We start from the raw sequence: 12,647 nt of genomic DNA, 5'->3' as shown, positions 1-12,647 counted from the left end.
TATATTTATTTATTTATTTATTTATTTAATGCACGAATTTGACTTGGGGTTGACGTTTCGCACGCGTCATTGATGCAGTTATCCCAGTGTTGGTCATTCTCCAATAAATTCAGAGCTTGGCATGCACTACGGTAAGTGTCATGTATAGTACCGTTTACAGTTCTCAAATACTCAAAGGATGTCGGACCGGGTACATTCACCAAAAGCAGGCGTAGAAAGAAGCATTCATGTTGATTGGGGTGAATATAACAACCGCTAAATTTGCTATCGAACCTATGGCCTCATGTCACTATGGCCTATGGCTTCTATGGCGATGAACTATCGGCCTCAGGTTTGACCAAATACCTGATGGTTTTAGAATGGCCGAACTATCAGCCGACTAAATTTGCTACCAATCATATGGTACTTAATCCATCGGCCTCAAAAGAATAAGATTCTCATGACGATAACAAATGAAAGACCAAACATAACAATGACTGTCTAACTTATAGTGATTGAACTATTGGCCTCATATTGGTGTAACTACCAGCAAAACTATCGGCCGACAAAATTTGCTACCGAACCTATGGTGGCTAAACTATCGGCCAAAAACACACAAAAATGTATTACCTTGTAAGCAATGAATGAGATTCCCATGATGATGACAAATGAAAGACCAACTGTAACAACGACTAAATTTGCAATTGAACCTATGGTACTTGAACTATCAGCCTCAGATTCATCGTAATCTTCTTCTTCAACGGTTCTTTTCCCCGGTGAATAACGTGTCCAAATTTTGGCCTTGCTAAAATACAAAACCTTTTAGCTAAAAAGCATAGATATTGAACTAGACAGAGTGCTAGCAGGATATTGAACATAGTAGCGTGACTGGCAACAGAACAAAAAAAAAAGAAAAAAAGGGAAAAAATCACGGTTAATAGAAGACAAAAAGAAACAGAAAAGGGGCATTCAAATTTTAAATTTAAAATTTATAGTAAGAACATTTTATCGTCAGAAATATACTAAAAGTTTAATTCAGTGGAAGTTACTCGAAATGCATCCGAGCACACGCCATAAATGTGGACGTCTTGTAAGTGAATTTAACTGGATAAAGCTAAAAATAATTGACATTCCTAGAAAAAATACATTCAATGAGAGGAAATATGCTATTTTGATGAAACTAAAATAACCATTAGAATCGGCTTTACCAGAATTCCAGTTATATTTGCCTCCCCTCCAAGTAGAACCATAATGAGTCAAATGGCAGAGATTTACAAAACATGTTGGTACACCAGTAAATATTGTGGCCGTAGAATTCTTGAATTGAAATGTGTTCTCTTAGAAAGTTATGACCTTGACAGGTGAATAACGTGTCCGAATTTTTACCAAAGTTCACAAAAATACAACAGAGTTCCATTATTCTTTAGCTAAAATCTTTAGGCCTAAATATTGAGTTAAGATAGAGAACTAGTAGGATATTGGCATGTGAGTGTTACCGACACCAGGAATTATGTTAAAAAAAAAGAAGAAGAATAGGAACTCCGAAGTAGGTAAATAAACAAAAATGTAAAAAGGTAAATTCAATAAAAAGCATAGAGTAAGACAAAATAAACGTAAAACGTGAACTAAGAAAAAAAAAGATAAACTAAGGACAAGATTCACCCCCCCCCCCCTTTCTCCATGTGCATATAAAAGAATATATAGCCTTGTAATCCGCTACAAGCAAGCAATAAAAATTATAGAAAAATGAGCCCTGAAGGCGAAGAAGAACTGTAGAAAAAAAGATGAGCAACAAGAATAAAATAAAACTAGAAAGTGAAAAAAAAAAGAAATTTAAGAAGAAGAAGATTTACGAAAAGAAGATTTAAGAAAAGAAGAAAAGAAGACGAAGATTTAAGGAAATAAGAAAAGAAGGAGATTTAACAAAAAAAAGAATAAAGCTGAGAAGAAGAAGAAGAAGGTTTAAGTAAAGAAGAAGAGAGAAATTTAAGAGTTTAGAGTCATTTTCAAAAATAAAAAAGTAAGATTAACTAAATGTAGCAGCTGCTGAGTCTTAACTCCAATGTAGACATTATGCCACTGAATAAATATTTTTTTCTGTTTACTTACTGACTGACGACTAATTAGTCATAGTATAGTAATTTCACAGCAAGTTGAATGAACACACAATGAAGGTGTCGACCCTCCCTTGCGATTTTACTTCAACATGTTCTACCAATCAGGGGATTAATAGGGGGGAAGGGCAATTCCTCTTCCTTCCCTAATATACAAAAAATAATTTCTTGGTATTTCCATTGAAAATACTTTTTTTGATATTTCATTAAAAAAAAAAAAAAAAAAATCCAAAAAATCCCACCCCCAGATTTTGAAAAATAATTTTTGTTTCTCAGTAAAGTTTTCTTTCTTGGCAAAGAAGTATTTTAAAAATTAAAAAGAAAAAATTATGAATTAACTAACTGTTCATAAGTAGTTATCTTTCTTAGTAAAGAAATATCGAAAAACGTTCAATACAAAAAAGATACACTTACTGGGGCCGACAATTTGACCTCCCAGGACCACTGCAATTTGGACAACTGGCATGACACTGCACGCACTGATTTTTTCTCTTGTCAAAGTACGTTCCAGGATTACAGGGCATACACATTCCATTGTCGTCTAAGAACGACTTGCTTCCACAGGCTGTACAATCGAACGGACCTCCATCTACAAAAAAAAAAAATTATGTATTCATATCTGGCAAAAAGTCAAAAAAGTCTTTCCATGGTTGCGGCATCCACCGCAACTTAGAGGAACCAACTCTAGCCCTTAGTAACAGAAAATCTTAGAACATAGTTTGAACGCGCGACCTATGGTCAGGGCCGGATTTAAACCGTTGACGCTCCTAGGCCCAAGCGTTTTTGCCGCTCCTTTTTGGCGATATTTTCGGGGAAGTCCCCGGAAATTCGGGGATAGTGGAAGCACTAAACAGAACGCAACTGATGAGCCTAAAGTAATGAAAGAGAGATGTGATCTCTCAGCTGTCATTATTGATATAAAAGCTGACAGTTTATAAGTGGTCATGAAATTCCTGTGTTGTTTTAAAATCACTTTTCTGTGAATAGGCAGCGAGGCAGTGGAGTGCATCTAGCACTTTGACGATAAATCACATCAGTTCAGTTTCTGTTAAGAAAAAAAATAACTCAGTGATAAGTTATTGCACCCCCTGGCACTGTGCACCCTTAGTCCCGGGCCTTTTGGTAAATCCTGACCTGCCTGTAGTGAGCATATTTACTAATCTTGGCCGATACTACAACAAATTTGAAAAATTACATCAGTTCAGTTTCTGTTAAGAAAAAAAAATCACTCAGTGATAAGTTATTGAACCCCCTGGCACTGTGCACCCTTAGTCCCGGGCCTTTTGGTAAATCCTGACCTACCTGTAGTGAGCATATTTACTAATTTTGGCCAATACTCCAACAAATTTGAAAAATCACATCAGTTCAGTTTCTGTTAAGAAAAAAAATCACTCAGTGATAAGTTATTGCACCCCCTGGCATTGTGCACCCTTAGTCCCGGGCCTTTTGGTAAATCCTGACCTGCCTGTAGTGAGCATATTTACTAATTTTGGCCGATACTCCAACAAATTTGAAAAATCACATCAGTTCAGTTTCTGTTAAGAAAAAAAATCACTCAGTGATAAGTTATTGCACCCCCTGGCATTGTGCACCCTTAGTCCCGGGCCTTTTGGTAAATCCTGACCTGCCTGTAGTGAGCATATTTACTAATCTTGGCCGATACTCCAACAAATTTGACCAACATCACTGCAGCAAAAACTGTGTCTAAATTTCAGGACAAAAATCTGCACCATTATGTTGGCAGCAGACCCAATACCGAAATACCAATAACTAATTACCTTTTTTGTTTAATTGAAGAGCATGTTTAATAAATTTTATTCTTCATTTTTTCATCATTTTTCATTTAAAATTTTATTTCTAATTTTTTGATTATTTTTTATTTAAGATTTTATTTAAAATTTTTTATTTTAGATTTCATGTCCAATTTTTTTATTTTTTAATTTTAATCTTAAATTGATAAATTAAATTAAATTTATTTGTATATATAATTGTAAATTAAACGCAATCAGAAGGGGAAGTTCTACCAAACAATTTATGTTTAATCAAGCTTCAATTTATGGCAATTTTCCTTCAATCAAACTTTTATTATGTCCAAACTTACGATCTACATTATCCTGCTGATACTCCTTTCAGAACTGCTATGCAAATTCTTTTTGCCAATTCCCTTAAAAGTTTGAAAATTCCAGATACAACTTTTAGCCGTCATAGCGACAATACCTTATAATCAACTACAGGTTTAATTGAAAGGACCTAGAGGGATGAGCATATTCCAATCTGTCAATCCTCCTGGTAAGGGAAACATTCGTAATGTGTACTTACTAAATCTGAAGTATCACAGAATATCTTCAACCATTACTTTCAAATTATCGGTGTCTGTGTTAATAAAATTCCTAAGTCCTGGCTTGGGGTGGGGTCAGTGCAGACTGCAAGATCAGACACCTGGGGTGTGAATGCTTAGAGGTTTGGCTTACCCTTTAAGCTTCCCTTTCGCCGTTACTGAGATAGCGTCATCATATTTTAGTTTTGTGTTTTGTTTTGAGGTTTGGTTTTCTTATATTCTTATCAGTTTATTCTGCATCGAGAACTATAGCACAAAGATTAGGAAAAATCAATTTATTTCGGCTGTTTGCACATGCGCAAAGCTGTACCACTATTTGATTTAACTCAAGTTCCGACTTCAAAATACCAAATTGATAAATACCAAAATACCAAACAGTCAAGCGGAGGTCTTGGGGAAATATTTGCATCATTTTCAATATTTTTTACTGGCTGTTAATTGTCCTCGTTCTTGTTTTCTTTGCGATTTTGTTTTTTGGTCTGGCTTTCGATCCAGCTGGGTCCGCTCCCATCATAAATTAGAAATTTAACTAATCTTTTTCTATGACTGCTGTCAGACAATTTAATCTTTTATTTGATTATTTACGAATCAAGTAGTCAACATAAAATGCCAAAAAAAGCGAAAACAAGTATTGAGACCATTAAAACGTACTTAAAAAATTAAAATAGATGTGAACCTACTAGTTCAAAAAGGTGGTATTAGCGCATCGGAAAAAAAGTTAAGAAAAGATCACTGAATAATAACATTTATTTATTTCCCTCAAAACAGAGAAATATATTAAATAAATATATGAAATTTCAAATACTTCAAAAAGTAAAACAAAGCAACGATTTAAAACAGGCTTAAAAACCAAACTGACTAAAACACGTAAAAAACAACAAAAATAATTCAAATATTAAACGTTATTTAAATTCTGGGTAGGGGGTAAATGATATACATAGACAGGATATTTTCAGGCTTATGATAAGAAATGTCTACCTTAATCATAACTAATTGCAACGGATCTTTAATTTCAAATCTCAAAATTAATTCAGTGTCACAAGAACAAAGTAGAAAACCAATGAAAATTTACAAAATTTAAAATAGCAAACGCGAACTGAAAAAAAAACATAGATTTTACAACCCCGAAAAAGAACTGAGAATAGAGAACATGCGGCAGGACAACGACATTAAAAAAGAATCTAAAATACTACGATGGTAGATACCACAAAGTCGTTGTATTGAACCAAATGCCATTCTAATTTTTTGAGTATACTTGAGTTTGAATCATGTCCTTTTTGAAATCTGATTTTTTTTTTCTCCTTGTCTAATGTACATTACATAATTATTATTTATTCACGCATGCAAGATAAGAGCAATACTTTGGTGCAAGGTACACTGTGAAATCTTTACAGTTGCGCTAGACATTGTGTTATCTATATATGCCCATTCTTTTGTTTCATAAAAATAGTGCCCTTCCCCATCCTGAAACACAGTCCCGCGCTTAGAAGAAAAGAAGGTCGGTGAACATGTGGAAACTTAATACGATCGATGCGACATCTCAAATTATAGAGAAAACAGTTACCTTTGCATTCTCTGCAAGTTCCATGGCACCTTAAACAGAGTCCAGATGAATTAAAAAACCCAGATGGACATTGAGGGAAACAGGAACTACCAAATCTAGAGTAGGCCTCTTTACAGGCAAGACAGTCGTCAGGCATAGGCCCACTGCAACTAGAGCAACCATCTGGGCATGGTATACATAGTCCTCTGTCATTGTAATTCCTGAAATAATAACTCTTTTAAAGAACGAACTAAAAAAAAAATAAAGAAATACATTGCGGTTAGAGTGACCGCCTAGAAATTGTAAGCAAAGAAAACAAATTTCTCAGATGAAATGTCCATTGCAACTAGAGCAACCATCTGGGCATGGTATACATAGTCCTCTGTCATTATAATTCCTGGAACAATTATAATTATAATAAAACAAAAAAAGGCTTTACAAGAACAAACTAAAAAAAAAAGAAATACACTGCGACTAGAGTGATCATCTAGAATTTGTAAGTAAAGAACATAAATTTCTCAGATGAGAAGCCCAATGCAACTAGAGCAACCATCTGGGCATAGTATACACAGTCCTCTATCATTATAATTCCTAAAATATTTATAATAATAATAATAATAATAATAATAATAATAATAATAATAAAACAAAAAAAATGCCTTTAAAGAATAAACTAAAAAAAAATATACCGCGACTAGAGTGATTATCTAGAATTTGTAAGAAAAGAACATAAGTTTATCAGATGAGGGGCCCAATGTAACTGGAGCAACCATCTGGGCATAGTATACACAGTGTCAGTCACTATAATTCCTGGAATAATAACAACAACAACAAAAATAATAATAATAATCACAATAATGAAAAAACACGCTTTTAAAGAACAAACTAAGAAAAAAGAAATACACTGCGATTAGAGTGACTATCTAAAAATTGTAAGCAAAGAACACAAATTTCTCGGATGAGAGGCCCTTTGCAACTAGAGCAACCATCTGGGCATAGTATACACAGTCCTTTGTCATTATAAACTACCGGAACATGAAAACGACAGCGTTGTAGAACAAAGGCCAGACCGACCATTTTGAATTAGTAGGCAATAAAATCTTTTATTGAATGCGCTGTAAAATCTTTTACCATATGTAAAAATAATGTAATTTACAATTTAAAAATACTGACTGTATCTGTGAAAGATCTTAAGCCGAACTGGCCAGCCATGAAAAAAACAACAAAGAGAGAAATACTCAATGAAAAGCAACAAACGAGACTACGGCCAGTAGAGAGAAAAGAGATGAAAGACTAAAACAACGCGGATATTTCGCCTGTATGTAAACGAATCAGCACAAAAGAAACAAACAATAAAACTAAAATAAACTAAAAACAAATAAAACCACCACAAATATTAATAAAACTACGATTTGTCGCAACCGATCCACATAAAAGAGCCCGAAATCCAGCTACTTCGATGAGAACAACAAAGCACCTGAGTCAGCTACTGAGTTGATAGATGGCGTTGAGGAATTTTAGAAAATGACTTGACTTTATAAAGGAACGATGGTGGAATCGAAAGGTCATAACTTAGAAGTGACATAAAATTAATTTAGATTAAATTAACTATTTAGATTAATTACATAATTATTAATATATTGAAATAGATGAGAAATAGAAACTTACCCATCCGAACAGACAGACAAACATTGTCCATCTTCTAAATATAATCCATCAGCACATACTGTACACCGTTCTAAGCTAGTACATTCCACACAATTCCCTGGACACTTTTCCAATTTGGTGTCAGTACTTCCACTTTCTTTTGCGAACGTCATGGTAAGGTGAGACAGAAGGAAGTAACCACTAAACAAGGCTTCCTCTTGCTTCACACAAGAGCCTTCATGCCAAGCCAAGTCTTTATGACAACTTAAGCACTGGTCGGGTTCTGGTCCGTAGCAACGAGCACATGCAGGATGGCAAGGGCCACATTCTGATCCAACACCGAATTCTTCTGAAATAATTAAAAACAACAAATTTAACAGACTAAAAATTACCCTCCAGCCATTTATAAAATCCTGCTATCCCCCTTATGGTATTTAGATTTTGTTATTCAAAATTTTACGTGTACTTACCTGAAGAAAGATTAAAAGGTCACAAGCTTGGTATCATTTTTAGGGTCGTCCTCAAGGCATATTTTATAATAATGAAAAATGTTATCCGAAAAACACCTTTTAGACAACTATCATATATCTTTTTTGCTCTTTAAATGCATTTGAATGTCACTTCGCCCGCATGATTTTTTTTTTTTTTTGTTATTATTATTAAAGCTCTATAAAGTATAGTCAGGTGAAGGGTGACTACCCATGATCCACCAAAATAATGTCATACTCCACCAGTGTGGCCTGTGCCCTCGTTGGGAATCAGGGGTTTAGAGTCTTCGTGATTGCATCTAGAAGTGTTGATTAACATGAATTACTTAGGGTTTTTAAGCTTGAAACTGTATCTGATCGCCGCAAAATCTCTACGGACATTTTATATTATCCCTTTTAAGCTGCTCTGCACCGGAATATCCTTCCATTTTCATCACTTCCTTAGACCTAGAATCCTTCACTAAGCGATAGTACGTGCTTCCGAGCTACAGCCGACTGTCCTGTGATATGCGAGACATGAACAAAATTTCGTTCCCACTTGTTTACCCTGTTATAATTCCGAATTACGTGTGTAATTATGTTATATAGTATTTTAACTTTCTTCGAACTTATTAATTAATTGACTGAATAAATTAATTGATTTCTCTATACGCGAAATATTTTGGCAAAACAAAAGGTTTCAGCATGCTAGTTTTTAGTTTTTTTTTTACAACGTTTTGGTTTAAGAAATCTATATATATAAAAATAAGTTGTCTGTGTGTCAAGTGACGTCATGTCATCAGGTCGTCATGTCGTCATTATGACGATGATGTCATTAAAAGTATTTAAGAAAATTGTTCAAAGACAAATTTTTAATTGTAAGAAGATCGTGGACGGAAAAATGTTTAATTGTAAAATGACTGAAGAACCTACAATGGCAACAGCCGAGGAAGCTGCTCAAAGAGTCTATGCCAAAAAACTTGCGGCTGATAGAGAAAGTAAGAAAAGAAAGCGTGCCGAGGAAAAACTACAAAAAAAAACTAAAAAGAAAATACTAAAAAAAAACTAAAAAAGCTAAAAAACTAAAAAAAAACTAAAAAAAAGGTAAAAAACTAAAAACTAAAAAAGAAAAAAACTAAAAAAAAACTAAAAAAGGTAAAAACTACAAAAAAAACTAAAAAGAAAAAAACAAAAACTAATAAAAAAAACTAAAAAAACTAAAAACTGAAAAAGAAATAAAAAAAGGAAAAAAACTGAAAAATAAAGGAGAAAAAGAAAACTAAAAACCGGGACACAGGGAATATAAATGACGACCGGGACACTCAAAGAGAAATTACAGACTGGGACACTGGGACACAAATAACGACCGGGAGATATAAATGACGACCGGGACACTCAAAGATAAGTTACAGACCGGGACATCGGGACACAAATGACGAACAGGACACCGCGACACAGGGAATATAAATGACAACTGGGACGCTCAAAGAGAAATTACAGACTGGGACACTGGGACACAAATGACGACCGGGATAATGGGAATATAAATGACGACCGGGACACAGGGACACAACTACAAGGGGGATGCCGGGGGCACAAGGAGATATATAAATGACGACGGGGACACAGGGAATGTTCGATTAGCAATCACCATCAACAAAGCTCAAGGGCAATCATTAGAATAATCAGGTATAGATCTGAATACGGATTGTTTTTCCCATGGACAATTTTATGTTGCATGTTCAAGAGTCGGTAAACCTGACACTCTATTTATATGCACAGACAATGGGACATCGAAGAATGTTGTATATTCGCAAGTTTTACGTAGTTAAAAACATATATATACTTATGCGCGCGGGAGAGCTGAGGGGGGGGGGCGTTTGCATATGACGTCATTATAAGTACATAAGGCTTTGTATATGCACAGACAATGGGAAAGCCAAGAATGTTGTATATTCGCAAGTTTTACGTAGTTCAAAACACATATATAAATCTATCTATATTCATAGGTGGTACACAGGGACACAACTACAATGGCGCGTAACGACTTACGCGCGCGGGGGGATTGGGGGGGGGGAAGCGCCCCCACCAACTAGGTGTTGGGGTGGCGCGAAGCGCCACCGCAACAGCTAGTAAGCAATAATAAGCAATGGCTATTCAGCTAAGCGTCCAACGTTTTTCTAAGATATATTTAAAACTTTACGTTAATGCAGCCAAAACAGTTATTAATATGAAGTTCAGTTTCGGCCTAATGTTTCGAATACTGAAACCTGCTCTTGATATCGGATAAATTTCACACGAAAAATACGAATAATGGGTTGAGTTGTAATCATGAAGTTTCGAATTTAATAATTACCCCCGTATGGTTGATGTCTCTGGACCGAGCTGGAATTGTGTGTTGTATTATTTATTGCGCAAGGCACTTCACTTTGGCTTGGTATTCGGCGGGTAGTCAGCAGTGGGCGGCTGATTGTCATTTCTTTTATTTTAGTTTGTTTCTTGTTTCTTTGTTTTTTCGTTTTTGTTTTGACAAAACAAAATGTTTGATATAAATATCAAACATAAAAATATAAAGAATGAAAACTAAAGCAAAAAAATCCCAGATATCGCGTACAGATACCAGAGTAACGACCATTCTTATCTCTTAAAAAAAAAAAAAAAAAAAAAAAAAAAAAAAAAAAAAAAAAAAAAAAAAAAAAAAAAAAAAAAAAAAAAAAAAAAAAAAAAAAGATCTCTAACGAATCAACTTTACACTCCACTTTCTTACAATTACCTCCTTTGGATTCTATGTCTCTTCCTGCAAAAGTATGTCAATGTATTTTTGTATACAACTATTTTTTTTTAATATTTTATTTAATATTAATTTATTTAATAATAAAAATTTAATACAATTGCATTAAATCGTACAATTTTGTATATAATGAATTAATTAATTTATTTAATATCTATTTTATATTCTATTTTTTAATATTTTAACTCATTTCACTAAAAGGTAAACAAAACCTACCTTCTTCACATTCATTAGTGGCATCCGTTTCACAAGCCATACTACTATCCAACCTCCATCCGTTCACACATTCCTTGCACACCATTACCAGTTGAACTAGCTTTACACCATTTGCGTCACTATCATCATCTTCAACATAAGAACAATCGATACAACCCGTTGGACAAGGGCGACATTCTCCAAGTGCTGAATGAGGGGTGAATCCAGACGGACAAGTGAGTAAGCAGCGCTGGTTCATGAGGTAAGACTCGGGTGGACAGGTTATGCAATGATCAGGTTCATCCTTTTTACAGGTTTCACAAGATTCGTGACATGCTTCACAACTGTAATAAAAAAGATACTGAATTCTGAATACTTGACATGTTTCACATGTTACGGTCTTATAGTGGAGACACATGCAACATGCCATGTTTAATATAGTTGTGACGGTCTTTATAGTTGTGACAAGCTTCACAACTGTAATAAAAAGAAACTGAGCTCTGATGCTTGACATGCTTCACATGTTACGGTTTTATAGTGGCGAGAGGTTTCACAGCTATAATAAAAAAAAACTGAGTGCTAATACTCGGCACTAAATTGAATTTAAAGCTCTTCTTTAATGTTGCATACAGTATTTTTCGTCAGATGATTTATTATTCAAAAGCAAAACGATGCTTTTATTTAATTTTTTTTATAAATTGTTTTAAAGCCGTAACATATACCCTTTTGCAAGGATCAGAGATAAATACTTTGCCCCATTTTCTCAGGTATTCTTAACCTCACCCCAAAAAATCCCTAAAAGGCTCAGCTTGATCCCCCCCCCCCTGTGAGAAAAAAGACGTACTCTCTTGTGATGAACGGTAACCATCTGGACCGTAATTGTTAAAGTTCTCCGGTAGAATATTGGCTTCAACTACTTCTACTGCTAGTGTTGATAACAACTCTCTGAAGCACTAAGCTGCCTCGGGCCAACAGAGCTATGCACACTCCTCTTCCATCCCAATCGATTCAAATCTTCAAATCTTTACATCCTCCCATTAAGTTCCCATTTCCCTTACACCCTCCTACCTTGGCCTCAACTACCCGTAGTGTAGCCTCATATGATTTGCTAGACGTTTATCTTTTTTATTCATTTATTTATTTGACTAATAATTGGAAAATAAAACTATATATACACACAACCACCCGGGAAAGGACCGAAAGGCCTGAAATGGCTCTAAAAACCAGTTAGATATTCTCGATAGATATTAGTTAGATATTCATAACCTCTCTCTCTCTTTACATCCTCCCCAAAAGCTCCCATTTTCTTTAAATCCTTCTTTACGGCATCCTCCCACCCCAGACGAGGACGACCTGCTTTCTTTTTAGTCCTAGACAGATGGTCGAAACGGACAATCTTCGGCAATCTGTCATCCTTCATCCGCAGAACGTGACCTAACCATCTCAACCTTAATTTCATTATAACCCTAGAAAGCGGGATTGAACCACACTTTCGTAAAGCCTACAATTTGAAATACAATCAGTCAACCGGATACCCAGAACAATCCATAGGCAATTTCTCTGGAAAATATCT

At 34.9% G+C, this 12,647-nt stretch overlaps 1 protein-coding gene across 3 annotated transcripts in view; it reads right to left on the bottom strand.

The window, feature by feature from the left end:
- Positions 1-12,647, bottom strand: part of LOC136040533 (furin-like protease 2) — a 141,639-nt gene that overhangs the window by 15,267 nt on the left and 113,725 nt on the right. For all 3 annotated transcript variants that reach the window (XM_065724717.1, XM_065724718.1, XM_065724719.1), the window contains exons 16-20: positions 11,096-11,418; positions 7,643-7,970; positions 5,996-6,195; positions 2,508-2,682; positions 610-784 (exon numbers count right to left, since the gene is read on the bottom strand). In XM_065724717.1, the coding sequence (XP_065580789.1) occupies positions 610-784; positions 2,508-2,682; positions 5,996-6,195; positions 7,643-7,970; positions 11,096-11,418 (1,201 nt within the window). The remainder of the gene's footprint in view (positions 1-609; positions 785-2,507; positions 2,683-5,995; positions 6,196-7,642; positions 7,971-11,095; positions 11,419-12,647) is intronic.

This window comes from Artemia franciscana, chromosome 21, assembly GCF_032884065.1.
Source record: "Artemia franciscana chromosome 21, ASM3288406v1, whole genome shotgun sequence".
Lineage (NCBI taxonomy): Eukaryota > Metazoa > Arthropoda > Branchiopoda > Anostraca > Artemiidae > Artemia > Artemia franciscana.
Note: the sequence above shows the minus strand (reverse complement) of the source record. Positions and strands in the feature narration are given on the sequence as shown.